This window comes from Microtus ochrogaster, unplaced genomic scaffold (genome assembly GCF_000317375.1).
Source record: "Microtus ochrogaster isolate Prairie Vole_2 unplaced genomic scaffold, MicOch1.0 UNK2, whole genome shotgun sequence".
Taxonomy (NCBI): domain Eukaryota; kingdom Metazoa; phylum Chordata; class Mammalia; order Rodentia; family Cricetidae; genus Microtus; species Microtus ochrogaster.
In genome coordinates, this window is record NW_004949100.1 from 18,375,844 (window position 1) to 18,401,562 (window position 25,719).

General features: G+C 38.6%; 1 protein-coding gene across 4 annotated transcripts in view; it reads left to right on the forward strand.

The window, feature by feature from the left end:
- Window positions 1-25,719, forward strand: part of Dip2c (disco interacting protein 2 homolog C) — a 348,427-nt gene that overhangs the window by 188,083 nt on the left and 134,625 nt on the right. For 2 of the 4 annotated variants that reach the window (XM_026788415.1, XM_026788416.1), the window contains exons 2-4: window positions 2,806-2,877; window positions 4,302-4,469; window positions 15,320-15,430. In XM_026788415.1, the coding sequence (XP_026644216.1) occupies window positions 2,806-2,877; window positions 4,302-4,469; window positions 15,320-15,430 (351 nt within the window). The remainder of the gene's footprint in view (window positions 1-2,805; window positions 2,878-4,301; window positions 4,470-15,319; window positions 15,431-25,719) is intronic. The other 2 variants (XM_026788417.1, XM_026788418.1) reach the window with 1 other exon arrangement.

Genomic DNA, 25,719 nt, shown 5'->3' on the forward strand with positions numbered 1-25,719 from the left:
CCATCTTTTCTACTTCTTCTTGATTAAGGTGTTCATGTCCTCCCGTTGTGAGGTCGCTGGTTTCTGGTGGCTTCATGTTGCTTTTCAGATTGTTGGGTGAATTCTTGCATTGGCGCCTGCCCATCTCTTCCTCCAAATGCTCCCCTATGGATCTTTTTTTACAGGATCAGGTCTCCTTGCCTACTGATGTACCTTCCCAGTGATGGCTCTCTCCAGTGATGGCTCTCCTGGTGCCTAGATCAGATCTCCATGCCCAATGATGGCTCTCCCCAATGCTGGCTCTCCTGGCGCTGAGATCAGGTCTCCGTACTGGTTGGGTAGCTCGTAAACAAAGCGCCTACCTTGCTTGGTGCAGGCAGGCTACAGAAACAAAGGAACTCCCTCCCGCTTGGTTGCCCTTAGTATTTGGTCCCAGCGCCCAGATAGGCTGAGCTGGGGGATGTTATGTGCCCAGAGAGGGCAGGGGGGGCCGAAGTGGAGAGGGTTCTGGATGCAAGCTGGGTGGGATAGGAAGAAAGAGGCAGTATGCAGGGAGTAGAGGCCCTGCAGAGAGCCCAAGAAAGATAGGGGGCTGAGGAACCCCTGAGTTCCCTGTCCCGGGCTGGCGCCGCGGGGTCAGAAACTCCGTAACGTTGTGTTTAAAGCATGATTACCGTTCATAAAAGCTCTTACTTGTTAGTCAGGGTTACAATATCCTATAAGGAGCCAGGCAGTAAAGCAACTGTTTCGGCAGCACTCTTAATCTGCTGTTTGGGGGATTTCTCAAGAAGCTATGTGTATGGGATGGGAGGTTGTTTCTGTTTTGCTTTCTAGTACCGAAAGCTCTACCTTTTCTGTGAGTGGGATGAAATGTTTAGGTTAGCCAGAATGGGTGCCAGTGTTCCACCCCGTTCCTTTTTACTGTCAGGAACGTTGAAGTGGACCAGTAAATCAGGCCTCTCTTATTACTGGTCCTAGACTCTGGCTTTAAACATCATAGAACTAGGCTCTGAAGATTTTATTTTGTTTACAAACTATTTTATTTCTTCAAAGCCAGACGTTTTTCTCCATCTTGTTGTGCTACAGGTACAGACAATTATAGAAAGAGGGCAAAAGCAAATTTCACAGCCAGCCTGTAATACATTACCCTATTCCCTTATTTTCCTGGCCAATCGAAAGAATATTCTAGACTATGCCAACATGCCTATAGTGGTTGTGGTAGTGAGGAGCTGAGATTTGCAGGGGGCATGCGGTTATAAGAGTAATGCAGCAGCCTCAGTGATTGATATATAGCTGATGGTTGAGTGTTGCAAAGTATAGCTGTATATGATGCTGGCTTAATCTTTGTGGAACATTTATACAGACCCTTTCATTCATAGTGGTGTAATAAAATACATTTAGCATAAAATATGCTTGCTAGTTGATAAGGGAATGTGTACTCCATATTTCTCTACTATCTTATGGCTCACATTTAAATACTGGTCGTACATTATTTTTTAACCTCAGCAGAGATGTGTAGAACAGCTTTGAGTAATAGAATTAGCTTTCAGATCTGTAGGGTCACATGACCATAATAATCACGTATCACTAGAATAAGCTAATTTACCAACTTGATCAGGCATAATAATAATTATTAGTTGGTTTGTTTTGTTTTCATAGAAGCACAAATCTTTTTTCTCTTTGAAGAGTATGTCAGAATGCAAGGAATAAAAATCTAAAATATCTTCAAAAAATTAAAGGGCAAAATTAGCTTTATAATCCCCCCAATTTAAGTACAAAGCTGTGGTTCATATGTGTGAGTGTGTTTGTGTGTGTATGTGCACACGTGTATGTGAGCTTGTATACTTGTACACATATCTACATGTGTGCACATACGTGTTTTTTCTTTTTAAAAATGAAGGATAAAATCTGCATTATATTTTGGAGCTTACAGTTAGGAAAGACTATTATATATTAATAAGTGTTATTTTGCCCTTATCCTTAGTGACCTAACCCTTCGGGAAAGGTCTGACTTTCTTTGACTTCTGTGTATAAATCTTTGGCTTTATCATTTGAATTCTTATTTAAACAATGAATGTCTTCTAAATCTCCGTGGGTCCCATCTTCTTTTGCTTGGATTTATCTTCTTTCTTTCTTTCTTTCTTTCTTTCTTTCTTTCTTTCTTTCTTTCTTTCTTTCTTTTCCTTCTTCTTCTTCTTCTTCTTCTTCTTCTTCTTCTTCTTCTTCTTCTTCTTCTTCTTCCTTCTCCTCCTCCTCTTCCTCCTCCTCCTCTTCCTCTTCCTCCTCCTCCTCCTTCTCCTGCTCCACCTCCACTTCCATCTCCTCCTTCATCATCTTAGCAGTTTCAAGTCCTTGTGACTTACGTGCCCGATTAGGGGAAATAAAACAAAAACAAAAAACCTTCATTAATGAAAGGCAATGCCTGTTTGTCATGGTGATGCCAACTTTCTGGCCCAGACAGTTGTCCAGTCCATTGTTGATTAAATTAATAAGAGCCCCTGAAGATTGAGCAGGTTTCCTATGCCTGCAGATGTGAATAAAATCACAGAGACATAATTTTGGACTCTTGGGATGAAGGGGCCGGAAATGAGCATTTGTTGAGCAAACGAGTTTTCATATAACACGAATGCCTATGATTTTCTTTTTGGGGGCTTAAAGGAAAAAGTTAAAGTAAATGGTACACAATGGTTCCTTTATAAATCTCTTATTATAAAGCAAACAAAGGTACTTACAAGTGTCGGAATATTTTTATCATACTCCATTAAATGACCAACTGTATCCATTGAAATTATCCTGAATGCTTTCTTTTTTTCCCTTCTCTTACAGGTGACATTACACAAAAGGGATATGAAAAGAAGAGGTCAAAATTAATTGGAGCTTACCTTCCTCAGCCTCCAAGTACGTACAATTCGAATAGTATAAATTGTCTAGTTTTAAAAGTTAATACCCACATTTGAAAGAGGCTTTTCTCTCACTCTGGAATTTGCCTGAAGAGTACACACTTGACACCTGCATTCTCCACAACTTGCTTCTTTGTATAATCACTCATAGATTTTGTGAATATTGAAGGCACATGTAACTTTTCTATAAACATATCTAATATAACTTAGTAGTTATTTCATCTATAGATGGAGATCAATAATACATTGGTGTCCTTGAAATGCTGTAATTAAAAAAAATAGGCATTTCTGGTTTAAACATGATTTTTGACTTGATGAGTTAATTATTGCTATTGATTATGGTTTAAATTAATACAAGATTTGAGATAATTAGAAAGTGTTGTGTAGCCTGACTCAGAGGATATGATTGTAGAAGTCTGGTGTTTTTAGAGATGGTGGTAAAATATGCATTACTTATACTTGCAAAGTACAAGGTATACTTCCTGCCACTATCACATCATGTGTGGCTTTGGAGAATTTCTGTACTTGAGATAGATTGTACAGATTTTAAGAAAAAGAAAATGGAGCTACATTGGCATTCCAGCATGGATGGATTCCCAGTGTCAGCTCTCATTGCTTAAAGGGCAACCTTGATTATTTGCTAGGCTTTAGAAACTGCTCAAAGCGAATGCAAGCAATATCCCTACTCAAGGTAAAAGGCTAGTAACAAACATGTTAAAGGTAAAACCTCAAAGTGCAGTTTCTGTGGATGGAACAAAACCTAAGAAGCTTGAAGTGCTTGTGTGCAAGCCCCATTTCCATTCCCTCCAGGATATGACACCCCCAGTGTTATAGAATTGATATGACAGAAACAAAAAAGTGCTGTGGCTACTGACCTTGATAGCAGTAGTAGAGGGAGTTTGCTGTGCTTGTAGTTCTGCTCGTTAAGACTTTTCATGCGATTTTTAAGGAAGCTGGTGTAAAAATGGTCCTATGTGTATTAGCTGAGGGACTGATTTCTTGTGGTCTGGCAAGACATGGTTTTATTTGGAAGAAGAAAAAGGAAATAGACTGGTAAAAGTTGTTGGGGGAAGGTATTTCTCCATCTTTGCCTCCCCTTGTGTGACTGCCAGAAAGGTCGGTCACTTGTTGATGTCTGTGTGTGTCTGCCCTGTCCTTGAGGAAGGCTACTTGGTTAATTTGACGATTCTGTTGGATATTGATTTGCCATATCAAATAAAAGTGAAAAAGGAGCAGTTACTGGCTTGTCTGGGATATTCTGTAGCCTTCATCGGGTCTGGCTGGGGGCAGAGGGTTTCTGCACCTAGTGGAGCCTTTGGTGTGTGCTGTTTCTGCATGGGGTCGGCAGCTCTGCTCAGCGCTGTAACAAATTTAAAAAAAACTAAAGTCTGAATTAATTAGTTTTTTTTCAACTTGTTACAGCAGCGAATGGAGCTGCCGTGGTTCGGTGTAGACTGCAGCCCGGTGAAGGCGTGCCGAGGAGACCGTTCCGCTCCACCCACATCGGGGTGTGCGACATCAGAGAAGCTGCGGCCCGGGAGCGGGCAGCCAGTGCAGCGGGGAATCGGCCTCTGTTTTACTTTCGTTTCGGTGAGCCCTGGAACCCTGACAGAGTCCAGCTCTTGGGCAGAGGACAGTTTTGAAAGTCTTTCCCCATGCATAGGGCTGACACTGAAGGTGCCAGAGGTTTGGTCCGCCAAGAGAATACCTAATTGGAGACTTGGTTACAGTTTGGAGAGTCCATGATCGTCATGGCGGGAAGCAGACTAGCATGGTGCTACAACAGTAACTTAAAGCTTTATTTACATCCTGATCTGCAGGCAGAGAGGGAGTAGAGGAAGAAGGGGAGCCTGGCATGAGATTTTGAAACCTCAAAGCCCACTCCCAATGACACACCTTCTCCAACAAGGTCACACCTCCTAATCCTTCCCAAACAGTGCATGTTCTAGATTATGCTTCTGGTAAATAAGCGTTCAAATATATGAACCATTCTCATTCAAACTTCTACCCTTCCTAGCAAAAACATTTTTTAGATAATCTCCTTCTGAAAAGTTGCCGATGTATGAATGTTCATTCATCGTCAGGACTTAGGAATAGTGAGGGAAGCAGGTGTTTCTAAAGCTGGGAACTCTTTCTTGACCAGTCTATCTGGGAAGACATTCTGCCACAGTAGGTTATGTATGGAGCTTGTAGTTGAATGTACCTATTTTCTTTACCAGATAAAAATTAAGATTTCCTGAGAAAGTATTTAAGTATTTCTGAGGTGCTTGGGACACATATTTATGAATTAGAGCTCCATAAGATGAAGTTAGGATACTGGATGCAGAGTTGCCAGGCTGTGGTTCCTTCCTGATGAGAATACGCAAGACACAGTTTTATCTGAAGGATTTTCACTGCTACTCAGGGCATAACACAGTGAGAGGAATGGTAGTGATGCACCTGCTGGGAAAGATGGCTTCTCTTTGTTCAGCACAATGCTGAGTGCCCACCTCTATTCAGATAGGGAAGAGTATACTAGAAGTTATGAAGATAGAATCAAAGAGGATAAATAATAGGTTGAAAATTATTTTATAAGAGAAGGTGCTTCTTAAGGGGACTTGTTTGACACACCCTCTTATAGGTTTTAGTAAGAAAGTGCGGGTTTCAAAATGATTCTTTGTTGTCCACTAAACCAGATCAAAATAGAGGTCAGCTACCTAGCACAGTTCTCAGAGGAGTTTTTATAACATGTTGTAGACTGTATAGAGACTTTGCTACTTTTAGAAGATTTACCTGGTAACAAAAGGTAGCCAAATTTCAATGTTACTGTAAATAGTAAACTATCCCCAATCTAAATACCCACTCCCTTTCTTATAATGTTTTTATTGGCTAGGTATTGCTTATGTCATGGCAGTCATGAAATGTTTCTTTGCATGGAGCTCTTTCTGCAGAATCAGTGTTTGAAGCTCATCTGCTTTTGTCTTTCACAGCCAAGTGGATTCATGCTTACCTACAAGGTTGTGGCTGAGTTAGTTTGAGACATAGTGTGAATTGGACTAACAAAAGCCAATTGGAAAATTTCTTGTATTTTCTGCTATTCCCTAGTGTTCAAAGTGTCTATTGTTAGTGAGAATTTATGGGCCCTCCCTGTTACTACTGCAGACCATAGGAGTAGAGACTGAGTCTAACAATCATGTCTAGCTATGGTACCTTCTGCAGTTATGAGCTGATTTTGGCTTCCCCAGATGGCCATGCTGTTTTCCCTGTTAGGACTCTTGGGAATGTGTATTTTGCCTGTACTAGGTTTTGTTTAGTGTTCAGTGCAAATGCTACTTGTTGAAGGCCTTTTCACTTGGTCCTTCTGGTTAGGACAGCCCTAGATTCCAGTCTTATTATGATCTATTTGTGTAATATTTCTAGGCAGTTGTAGTTTGGTATTCTGTCTCACAGAAGTAGGATATGAATTGTGAGGATCTCTCATCCCCTGCACACAGTAAGCACAACCCACTTGCAGGCAAGACTTTGCACATAATAGGAAGAGATAGAACAAGGCTTTGGCTGGTTCCTCCCGCTCCTGTGCCCACTATTTTTCTATCATACTAGTGAGGATCAGCAAGTTCTTAGAGCAGTAAGAGAGAATTCCCAACAACTGTTGTAGCCAAGGTTAGTACCAAAAGCATTCATTGCTCAGGTGTGCACGGTGCTTTTTTGCACAAGCCTTCTGCACCAGGCTTCCCTTATCTGTGGTGACAGTTCTATTTTTATTTCTGATTTGGATGAATCTAAATGTCAATTGGCCACATTAGTTAGTGCTAATCAGTAAAAGAAATGACAAAAGATTACATGATTCTAGACAATAACTCATTTTAGTTCATTGATTTCTACTTATTTTATATAATTCAGTTTGCAAATCCCAGTATCTGATGTTATCTCTGAAGATAGTTGCTCTGATCTGAATGCCTTTACATGAAGTGACTCAGCTCATTGTTTTGTATGGCCAATATGAAGGTGGCTTTATCTGAAATCCAGCTGCAGATACTCTGCTAGATTATGATTGAAAAAGTTGTCCATGATTGGCAAAGTTTTCAGGTTGGTGAATTTTGTACCTTGGGTGCATGGAAAATTAAAATTTTGGTCTTTATTTTGAGGATAAAGTCAGTTGACACTTGTATATTTTATCCAGAAAATAAAACTGGCTGGCTGCTTGCCTGAGCCTGTTACTGTTAGGTTCAGTTTCTGTGTGGATGACTGCTGAGCTTCCTCAGTGCACACTTGAGTCATGTTTTATTCTGTCTCAGTTATGCTTTATTTATTTAACCTCATGACAGAAATACAATTGCTCTCTGGACAATGAATTATGCTGTGTTTGATGGCACTTGTGACCTTCTTCAACACAGTCTGAGGAACACACAGGTCTGTACCCAAAAGGGGAAGAGAGGCACTCAGCTGTCATTTCTGGTCTGGGACTTAGTATGCATTCTTTCCAGTTTCAATGGTGAGAGGAAAGGACATTCATCAGTAAAAGGCAAGTCTCCTGTGTTCTAAGTGAGCTCTGTTGTTGATGAGTCATGCACAGGTTGCTCTCTGTTGTCTGTGATGTATTCTATTCATGTCTATTGGTTTGAATGGCTGAATTTCCTATTATTTTTAATGACATTTAATGAATTAGGTTTCTTGTCAAGAATCAGTAGCAAAAAGAGAGCATCACTAAACCCATGACCATCCAGCGGCTGGGATTCAGACTTTTAAGAGTTTAGTCACTTAAAGGTAAAGATGCTGCCAATTAGGACTGGATCATGGTTTCTTGATGAGTCATAAAATAGTATGCAACAACTCTAAGCCTGACAGTGAACTTGTGTTTTACCCAGTAGTGTAGAACAAAACCAGACTGGGACTGGGGACATGGTTGAGGGGTAGATTGCTTACATAGCATGCTGAGGCATTGGATTTAGTTATAAGCACCACAAACAAAACAAACAAACAAATAATACAGGATAGCAGTTTAATGCAAGTGTCAAAATGTCACAGGTTTTAGATTATTCATGCTTTGCTAGTTCATGAATTCCCTTATCAATATACTATAATTATAAAACAAAATTTATGGTATTACATAATAGCTCTGTGTTAATAAAAGTTGAGATGGAAATAACAATGATGAAAGAATTAGGTTTGCATGGTAGGGTAAATACTAAGGTGTTCAGAAAGAAGTCTCGATTTTCTGTTTTGTAGTGACCTCATCTGTGTTACTGCAAAGCAAATATAGAGAATGCCTTACCTAATCATATAAGTACTTTTTACTCCCTGAGCAAGTCCTTAATTACACTTACTGTACAAACAGGGGTTGGGGTGTGATCCAGAGGCTATAATGAGATGCTAGAAGACAGTGGGACTTGATTCAGAAACATTTTTGGCAAGTCTGGAAATAGGAAAAATTCTCCAGCAATTTTACAGAGTATCTCAGACAGACTCCACCTGCCTCACAATCTATGATAGCTTTTGAGCTCCAGCAAAGAGCTTATTTTCAGTGCCAGGGAAGAAGCCAGGAGAGGTGAGTTCCAGTGGATGCCCTGGGAGCACTTGAGAATTTTTGTCCACTGAAGCTTTCTATGACACATGTGAAATCCTAGATATAGAGGCAGAGTAATTCATTCAAGGAATTCAGTGTCCAAACTTTTCAGACCAGTTTGGATCAAAGTCTTCTTTTCTGGATCACAAATATTTTTTTTAAAATATTCCTCATATATATGACATTTTAAATTGTATTTGAAGACAAAGATTTCTAGTATATTTCTTTTATAATATAAATTTAGAAATCCCCCCTCCCATAATATATTCTTTTTAATAACTTGAGGCTTTCCTTCTCTTCTTGTGCCCTCTAACTTATTGAGTCTCAAGTTAGAGAGACAGATGGGTGACCCACCTGTGTCTTATTCTTAGTGGTAATATTAGGATTATTGTGGTGTCTAATGTCTGCCTGAGCACAGTGCTCATGAAAGACACTGCAGTGTTTATTCATCTGCAGTTGTTGGATTGGTTAGGTATAGCCACTATAACAAATTTTTGTTTGGGAATCCTTTAGTGATAATAAGTAATTGACAAGAAATTAATGATGTTCCTGTTTTTCTCACCTCTGTCTTCATATTTCCAAATCTGATGGATAGGTGAGGCATTTATAGAAGTGAAATTAGTGAGACAAGGCAAAATTTTGAAAGAATCACAATTTCTGTTTGACTTAGAAAATCAGCTGGAAGAGGAGGGTGGGCTACAGTTGGAGGTGTCTTCTGTTCGAGATGGATGAGTTTGGTGCTTGCTTTTGTGGTCATGAAGGCCATAAAGTTAGGTGTCCAGAATCCTTTGTGCTTAGAGGAGAGATATCTGTGAGCAACTGGGATAATCCAATTTGTTGATCAAAACAGAAAACCATCCATCACGCCCCAAGTAATCAAACTCTTCTTTTCCTTAAACAGCGCAAAAGGAGACCTAAACAAAACCAGGTTCTTGAACAGTTTTCAAGGGAGGGGGGCCCTAATACAAACACAAAGGCAATTCTGAATTAAGAGAAAACTTAGATCTAAGAGTGATACAGTGTTTAAGTTTCACTACTGTGTCTGTATTACCTCATCAACAAAATGACAGAAATAACAGAACTCATCTCCTGTTTTTAATAAAGTCCTTAAGCCAGTGATATGAAGTGTTACCTGTTGTTAGTTTTCAAATACAGATGGAAAGCCAGGCCTAGGAAAGCTAAAGGAATTTGCCCAAGGTCACAGATATCAGGGCCTGGAATATCCAGGTTTTTAATCTTTTATTCAAGGATGAAATAAAAGCCCACAAAGACTGAAGAGTAGCTAGGTAACTCTTCAACAACAAAGAAATCATATACATAGGAAAGAAACACATTGCAAGATAGTAAGAAACTGTTCAAGAACCTGGTTTTGTTTAGGTCTCCTTTTGTGCTGTTTAAGGAAAAGAAGAGTTTGATTACTTGGGGCGTGATGGATGGTTTTCTGTTTTGATCAACAAATTGGATTATCTAAGTCTTTGCTTACTGTGTATTGTAGACCACTTTTGGGTGGGTTACTCAGTCTAGGGGTTGTAACCCACCCTGCAGTCAGTTATTCCAGGGTCACAGAGAGGCACTATCTGGAAGATAAATGAGCTAGGAAAGAGGAAGGAGGCTAAGCGGGGTTCTTGTCAAAGCCTCCATTTATTAGAGATGGGGTACAGCTTATATAGGGTAAGGAGTTGGGGGGTGGGCACAGGGGCCTGTGCTCTTGCTGCGTGGTTCGCGTTGGTCACGTGGTTCGTGTTGGTCACGTAGGCCAGGAAGTCACAACTAGGAGTTGACATACCTAGTTCTCTAGATAGTTTGGAATGTGGGGTGAGTTCCGCTAACATAGCTCTCCATTAACAGCCAATTTGGGTGTGGGGTAGGCTCTGTCAATAGAATGATTCCTAACACAATTAGGGGTGTGGGGTTCTCTGCAGACTCCCCAGGGTGATGGTTCCTGCAATGATTTTAGGAGGAAATTGGCTCCTGACAGATCTGTAGATTCCCCACGGTGATGGCTCCTGTAATGATTTTAGGAGGAAATTGGCTCCTGACAGTGTATGTCCCTTCTCATGATGCATCTGATACAAGGGAACAGGCTGACAGTCAGACACACACAGTCTCACCATGTAGACCTAACTGGCCTGGAGTTTACTACGTGTAGATCAGGTTTTCTTGAACTCACAGAAATCCACCTACCTCTGCCTCCTGAGTGCTGGGACTAAACTATTACTTCACCGTAATCAGACAACATCTGATTTAAATAATATGCACATCCAATTATGCATAAGCATATAAGATCATAAATATGGGGTTCTACTGGAAAGTTAACTTTGAAGACATAGTTTGCTTTATTAAATAGGTAAACAAAAACAGTTTCAGACCCCAGCCTTTCCTATACTGGAAATGTATTTTAATGGAACTTGTCCAAGTTTCATGATCATTAAAGAGAAATTATTCCATTGTACCAGAGAGGGGTATGAATATAGCTCAGTGAAGCTGGGGATCTTAAGTTGCTACTTATAGTATTAGAAGAGGGTGTGAGCACATAGTCCATACAAGTGAGAGACCTAGGTTGCTAAGTGTATAGTTAGAAGAGTGAGATCTAAGGCTGCTAAACTATTACTTATGCTTTTCTGTCTCATCTGTGTGGTTCTGCCTCTTCATGCTTATGGGCCCTGGAGCTGACTTGTGCTTGTCATATGGCTTGCATGTAATTGCCTTATAAATATTGTAGAAGAAAGGATTCAGGATAGACACTTTTTTTTAAAGCAAATGAGAATCAATGGTTTCATACGCCTGACTGTTACACATTGGGGATAGTTACCCTTTATGTTTCATTATGCCTTCTTTCCCAGTGCTTACATTTGATGTGGGATTCCCCTCTCTATGCTGTGGATATGTCTTATTACTATTGGTTAATAAAAAAAAAAGCTGCTTTGGCCTATGGCAGGGCAGAATAGTGTTAGGCAGGAAAACTAATCTGAATGCAGGGAGAAAGAAGGCAGAGTCAGAGAGACGCCATGTAACTGCCAAAGAAGAAGGACGCCAGAACCTTACTGGTAAACCACAGCCTTATGGAGATACACAGATTAATAAAAATGGGTTAATTTAAGATGTAAGAGCTAGCTATCAATACACCTAAGTCATTGGGCAAACAGTGTTTTAGTTAGTATAGTTTCTGTGTGATTATTTGGGTCTGGGCTGCCGGGAAATGAACAGGCAGTCTCTGATTATACACATTAGCCTTTTAACTCTTACTACACTTGCTGTTTTGAGAATGCTGGTCTTTGTGTGGCTTTTTGAAAATTGGTCTTCAGTCATGGTTCCCTAAACTACTTCAGTGAGTGTTGAGTTCTCCTTAGTGGTGAACACCAAACTGTAAGTTTGCTAGTTATTCGTATTTATGTTGTTGGATTGCTCAGTTGCCTTATGCTGGAGAAAGAGAATGAGCATACAAGTGCCGTTATGGTGACAAGTTCAGTTCTATAGAAAGTTACATACTCAATTGTTGATTTTTTTTCAAATCTTGGTTGAAATAAGGTCAGATAAAATACAATGAATGAAATCTTGACTAAAATCTTGACTATTTTAAACTATATTTTGTTATTGACAACCTGTTGGAACTTTTTTGCATAGTTGTATTAATTTCTCTTTTTAAACATCTGTAGTAGACTGATTTGAATTCATGAGAACAAGTGTGCAAAATTGCCTTACTGATGGCAGTCATAGAAGGCTTATCAATAAACTAGACAGTATTCGTGGTTCTGTATACTATGGATCCTGAGAAAAAGGTAAAGGGCGAGAGTAGTTCTGAGGAGATTATGTTCATGAACTAGACAAAAAGACAGTATTAAGAGTACAGAGATTTACAGCTGGTGAACCTGGCAACTTGGAAGTGTGTTTAACTCTGTTCCCAAATGCCAGTCAGAATGTGAGAGAATGTGAACAACAATGACAAGCGGTAATGGTGTGTAAAGTAGCGGAGTCACTTAGCAAAGGGAAAGCCAGATTTATTCATCCAGATGCTAAGTATCACTCAGCAGGTCACTGAAAGAAACAACCTACAGGAAATGGTGGATACCTCTGTTCAGTCCTTAAGGATATGTATACTCTCTGAGGAATTAATGTTAACAAGGTTCTAGTTGTGGACAGAATCAGACAAATCCTGGAGTCAAAGGTACTATGTCAGAGCAGCTACACTGTCCTGAAAACAGTCTCAGCCACAGAGTGAGGCATTTTCTCTATGGCCAGGGCACTCAAGGTCTCAATCAACCCAAATAAAAGATCTATCTGAAAGAGATCCATAGTGTTCTGTCACAAGAAGCGAACTGGCTATCAGCTCCTTAAGAGGAAATTATAGGAGTTGTCACAGAAGAGACAGTGTAACAATTATAGTATCATAATGATGAACTTTGGGGAAATAATGAAAATAAAAGACAAGAAGTATAAACATATTTTTTATACTAGAATATTTTTTTTCACCTAGAATATTCAGGGCCTATCCCTGTTACAGTAGAAAGACAACCCTTGGGGATACCTAAGACCGCTATGTGTTATTTCTCTTTTATCTTTTCTAAAGAATCTTTAAGTATCTTCTAAAGATACTTCTTTAAAATATGAGGAGAAGAAAGACATGGATGAATTCAAAGAACAAGTGACCTAAAATTCTGCAAAACCAAAGCAAGTTCAGGATGAAAGGGATCCTAAATGGCATGACAGGTCTAGTGACCCAGGTTAGAGGAGGAGGGGCTCCAAGTAAACAAACAAAAAATGAACTGAAAAATAATTACTAGATTGTGAGTGTATGACTAGGGGTAGAAAAAGATAGTATGGGAAGGGTTTCTTTTGTTTTTCAGTTGGAATATTCTGAAAGTATCAGCAAATAGGTACATTGAAAGCATGACAATTAATAGAAAGGTATAAATATTAAACTCAGTTACTAAAAAGCAAATTATATGGGGATATATTAATCACATCCTGATGACTTTATGGTTTTTTTTTTATCATCTCAACATAATCCTGATCATGTAAGTAGTAGAAACTATGGTGAGTGGTAGAGAAAAGCCTACATGTTGTCTAAGAGTCAGGGATATCAATTGTCGTTAGTGAGCCTTTACCCAGTGACTGATTGAAACAGATGTGGGCCAACAGTCAAACATTAGGTAGAGCTTGGGGAATTTTGCAGAAGACAGGGATGGCAGAATTTTAGGAGCCACAGAATCAACTAACCTGGCCTCAAGGTCTCACAGAGACCAAACCAACAATCAGGAAGCCTGCATGGGACTGACTTAGGCCCTCTGCTTATATGTTACAGTTTTGTAGCTTGATTTTCTTGTCGGATCCTAACAGTGGGAGCAGAGGCTGTCTCTGACTCTTGCCTGCTTTTGGAACCCTTTTTTCCTACTGGGTTGCCTTGTCCAGGCTTGTAGGACAGAAGTGCTTAGTTTTACTGTAACATGACTGGCTGATATATATGGGAGGTTGTAGTGGGCAGGCGAGCAGGCCTATTCTTCCTCCTGCCCAGCTCCCGCATGGTTAGCTTTACACCCGAAATAACAACACACAAACTGTATTCATATAAACATTGCCTGACCCATTATATCTAGCCTCTTCTTGGCTAACTCTCATATCTTGCTTAACCCATTTCTAATAATCTGTGTAGCACCACGAGGTGGTGTCTTACCTGGAAAGATTCAGCATGTCTGACCTGGCGGCTGGCTCCATTGCGTCTGACCAGAGAGGAGAGGCATGGCAATTGCTTCACTTCTTCCCAGCATTCTGTTCTGTTTACTCCACCTACCTAATTTTCTGTCCTATCAAAGGGTCAAGTCAGTTTCTTTATTAACCAATGAAATCAACTCAAAACAGAAGATTCTCCCACATCAGGAGGCCTGCTCTTTTCTGAAGAGAAAGGAAGAAGAGTGGATGGCCAGGGTAGCAGAGGTTGGGGAAGGAACTGGGAGGAGGGTAGAGAGGGAGGGGAAACTATGATTGGACTTGAAAAAAATTAATAAAAATAAATAAATCAGGGCTGTAAACCCAAATGTAAATGTCAGCCCAATGCAGAACTACTTGGCTTCATAAGTTTGACATATGATAAGGAATATTAAACTAGGCTCATCTGAGAGCAAATTGTTACTTAAATTCAGACTTTTTTTGGTAGCTTATGTTTTATGTCTTATAGTTATCACTGTTTTTTTTTCTAAAGAAGCAACAATTGTCATTAGTACTCAGTGGGAGCAATTTATGTCAGAACTGTAAAGATGGACTCTTTCCCATGCTACTTAGTTTCATCTACAGTGTGTCCTTTGGCGCTGTTATGTCAGTCTAATAGTCTGAGTAGTTGATATAAGGGTCAGGTTTGTCTTTGAATCTAAGGTAACATTTTTGATAATTCATAAAATACATCTTCATCTACTTAGCATTAAATGGAGCAAGTTTCTAGAGTTAGAAATTGGGAATGTCAAAAGCTAAAGTTGAAGCTACAAATGGATAACTTCCCAGTTATCAAATACAAATAGTTTATAAGGTTTATTTTAAAGTTGGCTTTATTGATAATAGTAATTTTAAAGTTTCTCAGGGCGCTTATGGTCTTTCTGTTCATTCTACAAAATAAAAAAAATCATAATTTAATCCTATGTCTTAGATTTCATGCTTTGGTGGACACTATAATAAGAAAATCACTTGCCTGTAGCCTGCCCACAATGAGAAGAACTTCTCTAGGGCTCAGCCTTGCTTATGTCTCACCTTCCTGTTGATCTGCAGAGTGACCTCCAGGTTTTTCAACACTACCTGGTCTAATAGGTGATAGGAATGTAATGAGTAAATATTTATTGTAACTAAGTTTCCTTAGTGTAGCTACTGAGAACAGCCTCACCCTCATTCTGCTGTTTTATCTTGTATCCAGGAGTGGACCAAGCTTTGCCTCAAGAGCGAAGGGCACCTGTCACTCCTTCCTCAGCCTCTCGATACCACCGCCGAAGATCCTCAGGCTCTCGAGATGAACGTTATAGGTCAGGTAAGGAATTGTATGCAGGCACTAGACTCACCATACTTGGGTGTGTTATTGTGAATGAACTGGGTCCCCATTTTCATTGTCTATGAGGTAGAAGTTCAGTACATTTGGACTTTGCACAGGTGAAGCTCTAGCTCATGTGCCAGTGTATGTTCTAGAAGAGTGGTTCTGAGCCTAATGCTGTGACCTTTTAATACAGTTCCTCATGTTGTGGTGAGCCCAACATAAAATTATTTCTTTGCTACTTTATAACTGTAATTTTGCTACTGTTATAAATTGTAATATAAGTATATGATATGCAGGATATCTGATATGTGACTCATTTGAAAGGGTTATTCAAGGGGTCGCAACCCATAGATTAAGAACCACTGCTTTAGGATACCCACTCAATCCATATTAACTCTTTTGTGTTTGGTAAAGTAATAGTTGTTACTCCTTCAAATACTTAATACCTGTAAATAGAGATAAGCAGGCCACCTTAGCAGTGAATTTGCACACAGAAAGCTTTCATTAGGAGATTGTTTTTTTATTCACCCCTTCCCACTGCCCTTTCTTGTTCCTCACTCTTCTGGATTCTGTGGGCACCTGCATTCCTGTGTGCACATATCTGCATATTTTAAAAAATAAAAATATAAAAAGAGTTGAGAAAATAAAGTTTTTTATCCTACTGCTATTGTATCTTTTCAGTATTCTGGTAGATTTTATTTTTCTTGAGTAAACAGGGATGATTTAAGTCATTTACAAGGAAAGAGATCCTAGTTCCTTAAAAGGTATGAAGGTCTCTGACCACTTTCAGTAAAGCTGTTTTCGCTGCTTCAGTGATCAAATTATGTTACCTATGAATAATTATGTTTCCTTATAGATAATTGAACTAATTAGCAATCAATTGAGTTAGCTATATAATAGCAAATTTAATTTCTCTTGGCTATATTTTTCTATTTCAGTTCAAGATCACAAAACCACATGAATTCTTGATACTTTAGCTCAGGCCAGGAACTCATATAATATGGCAAAGCATCAAGTCCCATATAACTGACTTACTACTACAACCCAAATCAAAATGAAATGGTATTCCATGTTAATGGAAGCAGAGAAAGTAATTGTAATTCACAGCTGGATGTGATGTAGATGTTCACATTTTAGTTCCTACCCAGTTACCTTGGCTCTAAAATTGTGACAGTTTTGCCTAAGGCTCACTTACTAGTATTGAGACTTCAGGTGTGAATCGCTATTTCTGCTACAATTCTTTATAAGAGCATGTACCCTTCTGTTCTTTTTAAGTTAGTAAATTTGGAAAATAAATGCCTGTGAAGGCATTTATTGGGCACTTAGACTATTGTGTCAGACACTGTTAGATACTTTGCTGCCTTTATGAGGTCTAAGTTAGAGCTTCATTTCTAGTTATATTCAATATCCTACTTGCATAATCAGAAACTTTACAAGAGAAAACCTTTAGGTTTAAGTATACATGTTATAAAAAAGAGACCGTGACAATGAGCAATATTAAAAGTCAAATGCAAGAGACTGTTTTGTGATGTGCTTAGAATGGCTTGAAAAACCATGGGTTAGTTGGTTGGTTTCTGCTTTGCTGATGATAGGCACTCTGATATCAGTGCTGGTCTCCTTTGCATTCCAGTCTAAAACAGAGCTAGCAACTCTAGAATGCCCTCCTTTCTGGGAAAGATCCATGAGGTTTTTGTGTTTTCAGAATGATACTAATATGCTACTTTACAAATTCTCATTCTTACAGAGTAGACAGTAGTTGTTTTCCCAGAAGTTTCGCACATGTGATGGTATATGGTGACAATAAGTGAATTCTATGCTTGTTAAGTTTTGTTTCCCTTAGTTTTTATCATTTGTGTGTAAGGTTGGTGTAGTGGTCAGAAGACACATTTGTAAAGTCAGTTCTATACTTTTACATATACATGGGTTCTGGATATCAGACTCAGGTTACCGGGCTTGGGCAACAAACAGTTTGGATCTACTGAAACATCTTATTGGTCCCTACTTAATTTTTTAATATTGCAAATATGAACATTACCCATTAGTTAACTAATTTTAAGCTTAACTAGAATTTAAAAGCTTTCTTTGAGTTAAAGAGTTTGGAAATTATTATCACTGATTTTTTTAAGTGTTACTGTTTTAAAAGTTGAGAAATGATATGAGCTAATAATTTTAGTATTGAAATTTACCTCTTAATCTGTTTTTTTTTCTAATTCAAGATGTGAACTTAGGTACACTTAGTTACTAGGGATAGACTTGTATATCACTTCTCTGTTCTGTTTCATTCTTTCTTTCTTTTATTCAACAAATGTACAAATTATTTTGTGTACTGAGCACTTTGCTATGAACTGTAGCTGAGACAAAACTGTAGCAACACACAGTCCCTGCTATCAAAGAGCTTACTAGAATAATTTTTTAATTGGAGGTTTTTCTTTCTCAAAACAGCTGGTTTTACTGATTTTTATGGAGGATCTTAGGGCATAACCTGTACTTTCTCTGAACAACTCAATTTCTTCCTTATTGATTGTTACAGAATCTTGCTTATTTTCTTATTATGTTAGAATACTATGGGCTATTAGACAAATGTGCACACAGTAGCATTGAGTTAGTCTACAAATTTTACTTACTAGCCTCAGAATGGTGACAATCCCTCTGTAGAGGGATGCCCTGTCCAACAAGGTTGTGAGTATATACATGAGACCTGTTAATTTAAAAAAGTGAAGATTAAATTTAAAATTCTGTTCTACCTTACTAGGAACATTTTAAGATGAACAGCTGTATATGAAAGCTTGTTTGTTTCCCAGCTGCCCTGACCTGAAATAATTGTACAGAAACCGTATTAATTAAAACACTGCTTGGTCTATTAGCTTATGCGTGTTTCTAGCTAGCTCTTATATCTTAAATTAACCCATTTCTATTAATCTGTGTTAATGACGAGGTTGGGGCCTACTGGCAAGGTTCTGTCCAGTGCTTGTCTCCTTCAGCAGCTAAATGGTGTCTCCTTGACTCCACCTTCTTTTAGTTTCCCCACCTACCTTTATTCTGCCCTGCCACCGGTCAAAGTAGCTTCTTTATTAACCAATGATCATAGAACATATTCACAGCGTACAGAGGGGAATCCCACATCAAGCAGCTTCTGTACTGCATACTGCATATAGGAACTTTGCCATACCTATTAAATGTTCTCTTATGGGCGCATTGTTCTGGGAACTCATGGAAGAAAAAGCAAAAGATGCATTTAGAAGAGCATAAAGGTTTGTTGACTCCACGCTAAAGAAAGTGAAATTAATTTGATTACCTATGCCTAATCAATAGGAGATTTTAGAAATGTGAATCTAGCAAAAATGTTTAGGGTAGATTGGTAGGATTGGGATGGATTTCTAACTCTAAGCAGAAACAGGTTAAAGGACTGTCAGATTATAGATATGAAGAAAGGAGGCAGAATTAAAATCTGTAGGGTGCAATGGAAGTGGTACTTATGAGGAAATTGGTGTCAAATACTTAGGAAAAAGAATCATTCTTTAAAGTGAAAAAAAATGAGCATTTAGAAAAGAAAAATTAATTCCATGCCAAGAAGAAATGAGAAAATAAGGAAGGGAAACTGAAAATCAGGAATGTACAGATCCGGTTTTAGGTTATAAGACACTCAGAAGCTATCAAGCTTATCTCAGAAAAGAACGAACATACTGAAAACTAAGAATTCTTCCTACATTCACTAAAGAATAGTTGGATCAAAATTGCAAATGAATAATAATGTATGCAAGAATATGAAGAGATAGTCCTCAAAATCTGATAAAATCAAATTCCTATGGTAGCTCATTTTCCTTCTTCCAGCAGTCATTATTTGCCTGCAGTCCTTTCTCTAGGAGTGAGGCCCTGTGAAAAATTTCCCCTTCTGCATTAACATGTACATTGGTATAGCTATTGTTCTGGATTGTTTATGTAGGCATCTCTAGGAGAGATGTTTCACAGCAGACTCCCTAATTGGGTTCTTACTACCCCTGTTCCCTGAGCCATAGATTTCAGAGCTAAGCCTGTCTCTGTTTACACACACACACACACACACACACACACACACACACACACACACACACACACATTGTACACACACATATTTAACAACAATAAAGAAAAAGAAACTATCAACTTGCAAGAGGGGATATGGAAGGGAGAGTTATTGGGAGGAAAGGAAAGGGAAAGTGGTGTAATTCTATTTCAATTACCGTAGCAGCAGACACTAAGAGAAACAATTAATAAATGGGCCCTCCCGAAACCGAAAAACTTCTGTAAAGCAAAGGACACCATCAACAAGACAAAACGACAGCCTACAGAATGGGAAAAGATCTTCACTAACCCCACATCAGATATAGGCCTGATCTCTAAAATATACTAAGAACTCAAGAAATTGGTCATCAAAAGAACAAATAATCCAATAAAAAGAAATAGAGTACCTAAACAGAGAACTCTCAACAGAGGGATCTAAAATGGCTGAAAGACACTTTAAGGAAATGCTCAACATCCTTAGTCATCAGAGAAATGCAAATCAAAACAACTCTGAGATTTCATCTTACACCTGTAAGAATGGCCAAGATCAAAAACACTGTTGCCAACTTATGCTGGAGAGGTTGTGAGGTAAAGGGAACACTCCTGCATTTCTGGTGGGAATTCAAGCTGGTACAGCTCCTTTGGATGTCAGTGTGGCGATTTCTCAGAAAATTAGGAAATAACCTTCCTCAAGACCCAGTAATACCACTTTTGGGTATATATCCAAAGGATGCTTAATTGTGCCACAAAAGACATGTGCTCAACTATGTTCATAGCAGCATGGTTTGTCATAGCTAGAACCTGGAAACATCCTAAATGCCCCTCAACTGAAGAATGTATAAGGAAAGTGTGGTACATTTACACAATGGAGTACTACACAGCAGAAAAAAATAACGACATGTTGAATTTTGCAGGCAAATGGATGGAACTAGAAAATATTTTGAATGAAGTAACCCAGACCCAGAAAGATAATTATCACATGTACTCACTCATAAGTGCTTTTTAAACATAAAGCAAAGAAAACCAGCTCACAAATCACAATCCCAGAGAACTTAGACAACAATGAGGACCCTAAGAGAGACTTACATAGATGTAATATACATGGGGGAAGTAGAAAAGTTAGGAGTTGACAGAGATTAGAGGTGGAGGAATGAAGATCAAGGCACAGAGGGCTTGAGGAGCATTGAAGCTATCTTGTATGATACGACACTGGTGTCTTCATGTCGTTTCACACTGTTATTCATAACACATTGATTATTAACACAAAATATGCACTTCATAGCATGGATTTTATTTAATTTACCATTGTTCCCTTATTAATATCAACCAAATGTATCAAACTAACAGAGGTGGAAGCAGATGACAGAATTTTCTCATCATTTTTCAGGATACTATTTATTTTCAGAGTGAGACAGAGTATTCTGAGTGTGCTGCTGCACATCTTCTTTCCCAGCACTTGAGAGGCTCAAGCAGGTGGATCACAACTTTTATGTGAATTTGGGCTACATATGGAGGTTCTATCTCAAAACAAAATGAAATTATTCACTGGCTCCTATAGAGAGTTGAACAGCATTTTTTTTCTTTTTTTTTTTTTCCTGTTCACATGTGGTTCATAGATTTTTTTTCTTGTAGTGACCAAACAGGAACACCTATATCAGAATAAATTTATCTGGGTGACTGACAATCAGATGTGCACCACAACTGCCATGTGTTCCACAGTATTGCTACAAGAATTCATGGTACAGTATATGAAGACCAGGTTGAGCCAGTCAGCAGCCTAACCTCTCTGTTCCTTTTAAGTGTTGCACACTCAGTAAAATAATTTGTTTGCCTGAAAATATTGATGAAGGCAACTGTAATCTTGTACTTGTGCAACATGTTTTTACCATTTTGCTTTGTATGTTTTATCCTAGGTAATTTTCTCAGCAACTATGTGATGGTATTCACATTTTATAGATGATGAAATTGTATTCTTGACCTAAGAAAATATATTTAAGCCTAGTATGAGGGTACATGGCTGTAATCCCAGAACTTGGGAGGCAGGAGGATTGCTATGAGTTTATAGCCAGCCTGGATTATGTATGGATACACTGCCTTAAAACACAAGACAACAAAACAAAATTTGTACGTAGAGTTAATACAGATGGTAACAAATAGAACTGGTATTTTTCCACCAAAGCCTAGGTTCTTAATCCTTTTGTTTCTAAAGAAACACAGATGTGTTTTTCCATAGGTAAATTCATTGTGCCTTCTATCATTAATAAAGAGCCTCAGCTTATAGAACTAAATGAAAATAAAAACTTCAAAAGTCTATTACAGGAAAGTAATAAAGTAGATAAATTGTTAGAAGCCATAAAGGTCTATCTTCCAACCCAGTTGGAGGAGTGGGGACTGAGTAGATTTACGAGCCAGTCAGTCACCCACGGTGATTATTTTAGAAAGAGATGTTTGTAGGAAATAGAGACAAATGAGCCAGAGTTGCCCAACATTTTGCTGTATTACTGAGCTTTTAGTAAACTCTTGCTGAGGGAGACACTGGTGCCTTTTCCTCAAGCACTATCTATCATGCAAAGGTGTTTATTATTTCCAGTGCTTTCTGAAATTCTCGTGGAGAAATGTCTCTTAGTATGATGTGCTTGAGGCTATAAATATAAGAAGTTCCTAATGAGTCATTTACTAACAGTAGTGATCTGTTAATTTAGTGCTGTGTAAAGCTGGTCTTAAATCATTTAGTGTCTATAGTTGAATGCTTTAGAGCTGTCAGTAGAAGGAAGGTTATACAGTGAATAAACTATAAACTTTTAGAGCAGAGAAGGGCACAGACAATAAAGACTCTGTATCACTGAAGGAGCAAGTTATCAATTTGCTGTACCCAGTTCCAAAGACAACTTAACTTCTATGAATCTGAGTCCTGTATAGATTTGGGCTAGCTGTTCCATCAAGGACCACTAAATGTAGTTCAGGATCAATGACTTTACTTCTTTGTCCTGTGTCATTTGTAGGTCTCCCAACTTTCTTATTCATGAATGATAGGTTGTCTGATGCTTACCTAGGCAGAAGCCTTTTCCCCAAGACAGTATTGCAAATCACAGCATATTTTTCTCAGTGCACCACAGTCCATGCTATCAAAAGATTGAAATCAGTACTCTTTGTGGGAGAACTTAGTCCAGCTATCCCTCCTAGATTTCATTATGTCTATTTCATTTTGTACTTCTGGGTTATAGTTTTGCTGCTTAATTTATTTTTTGCTTTGATACTATATTAAGGTCACCTTGGGATCTATCCCCAAAGTCATTTTTCTAATTCTCTGACATTGTAAGCTGTCACTTCCTAGCTTTTGGCCACCTTTTGGTACTCAGAAAGTCAGTTGGTAGTGACAGAAAGAAAGTCAGTTATCTCTGCAGCATAGTGCACACCTAGAGGCTAGGTCTTTTCCTGTGAGGTTTGTCTTTGTAGTCATTTGTATTTCTGACACTCAATTGGAATTCATGACACGGTCTGTATGTCCAGTGTGATCAGCAAGTCTGTTAAGGTCTTGTGAACATTACAGACTCACATTAGGAAGACATCATGACATCTCTGTGTAAACCGACCCTCATTATCTGGTCAAATACCTTGGCATGAGTGAGGTTTATTTATTTTTTCCTTTTCATCATTTCCCTTTCACAGCCTCTCCTCTAGTTTTTAATTCATTTGACTGGAAAAACTCCATCAAGAACATTTTAATTAAGATTTTGTGGGGCACTTAATCAAGTGCTTTAATAGGTTTCTAATGCATCACAGCTGGTAAATTTCATTCATAGACTCATGAAGATAAAAGGAAGATCTGTTTTGTAGCATCCTATTTATCATATTACTGTTTTGTCCTCAAAGTTTTTAATTGCATGTGCTCTTTTAGAATTTATGTGGGGTTTCACGTTATATCTCAGGTAATACCCATCCTTTCCAGTCTTACATGTTTAAACAGTTCTTCTTGTTTCCTTTGTCCAGGGTACTGAGACTGGCTGGGGTTTTGGAGGACTTCCTGTGAGTCCTTCTCCTCACACCTTTCAGGAGACAGAGCAGACACCATAATGTTCTCATTATCCCTGAGCCCAGATCTTAGCCTTGCCCTTTTCTCCTTCAGGATTTGATTCATTATACCAGCCACTTTTCCTGTGACTGTCACAAAATAGCTAACAAGAAGCAACTTAAGAAAGAATTTATTTTGGCTTATAGTTTGAGGGGATATAACCCATTATAGCTGAGAATGTATGGTGGCAGGAGCAAGAGGTTACTGGTCCCAGTGTATCCAAGGTCAAGCAGAGAGCAATGAATGCCATTGCTCGGCTTGCTTTCTTCTTTTTATGCGGTCTGGAACTCACCTGTAGCACACAAAGCCCATTAAGTGATGCGATTCACATTCAGAGATTCTTCTTCCCATACCAGTTAACCTAATGTAGAAAATATGTAGCAGGCTTGCGAGAGGTTTGTCTTGAAGGTGAGTCTAGATCCTATCAAGTTGGCAATCATTATTAAATATCACAGATCTACAGCCTTTTAAACCAGATTCTTGGAAGCTGCTTCCAGTAACAACAGTGGGCATTTCCTTTCTAGTTGAGAGTCAGACATACACTCAACTTTGTGAGTCAGCAAACAGGGAGAAGTGAACCTGAAAGGAAAGTCACACAGTGACATGGCTTTAGTCTCTCCTCTTGCTGAAGCGTCTTTTTAAAATCATCTTTCCTCAGAGGTCTATTTTCTCATTGAGGTTTGATTTGGATTATCTAACACTGGATCATCTTAATGCATGGAGGAAAATTCTGTCTCAGAGATTCTTCCTTAGCTTTGCACAGAATGTTGTGGGCCATAATGAAGCTGCAGTCTCAGGAGGCTCCTTTTCAGCTCTAGAAAGTTAACAATTTCCTGCCTTTTTGGATGGGGCTCATGTGATGTTGAAGGGGTCTATAGGAATCAGTTTGAGGGGGCGATACCATCATTTCCCTTATAATTGTTATTCACAATATAATCCGATGGAATCATCAGAGTGCTCTTTTGAAGCACAATTAATAAAAACTCAGAGACAGATATTCGGATTCAACCTGAAGCCCAGAAAAGTAAAACAGCCAACCACTGGCTCTTACCTCGACCTCAGTCCAAAAATGGTTATCCTGCCTCCAGGAAACCTCAGAATGATAATGAGCCTCAGAGCTGTCTCTTCCATTTTATAATCCTCTCTAGTTCCGGGATTAAAGGATTAACCCACTACCACCTGGTTTCTATGGCAAGCTAGTGTGGCTACTGGGATTAAACGTGTGTATCCTTGCTGCCTGATCTGTGAGGCTAGCCAATGTGGCTGCTTTACTTTTGTGATTTTCAGGCAAGCTTTATTTGTTAAAATACAAATGAAATGCCACTACACTCTTAGATGTTTTAAACCAATGTGATGCTTTAAGGTTAAAGTACAATTTAGACTTGCTGTTATTGAAAATATTTTTAATATATGCAGTCTAGTGGATTTATTTTGTGTATATGTGTGTAGACATTTAATGACATACATGTAGAGGCCAAAGACAATTTGTAGGAGTAGGTTTCTTGACTTCTTCCATGTAGGTCCTAAGTATCAGTCTCAGACTGTAGGATTGGTGGTAGATACCTTTACTCACTGACTAGCAGGCCTTAAAAATGGATTTTAAATTTTAGTTACTTTATTACATTTATATGTTCCTTGACTTGGCTAGTAAGTCAATAATCTGTCCTTATGACTTCTGCAATTTGTATTTCTTATTTGTGTTCCTGGATCCCTGTAGCTTAGCTGTAAGTAAATTCCTCCACATCTCTTATTTATTAAGAAGGACATTTCCTAACAAAGAGATGCTGGTTTCTTTGTGACTTGAAATATCCTTTCTTTTTTTTTTTTAATTGTTTTCTTTTAATTGCATAGGAAGAACTTAACAAAATGGTGTATGAAGCTGTTTTAGAGTTTTTTATGAAAAAAAAAACCATAATTATATAGGGTATACTTTCCTGTGTAACCAAATGGTTATTTTGTGAAAGTGTTTATCAGCAGGTGGGTGGTGACATCCTTGGAGTTAGTCACACCTTCTATCAGATAATAGCTCTTAAATTTCATAACCTCTGTTTGTTCTCTGCTACAATGGGCATAAGAGGTCCTCTTCTCTGGAATTGGTCTCGTTTCTTCTTCTGTACACATTCCAGAAGGATCTCTCTCTCTCTCTCTCTCTCTCTCTCTCTCTCTCTCTCTC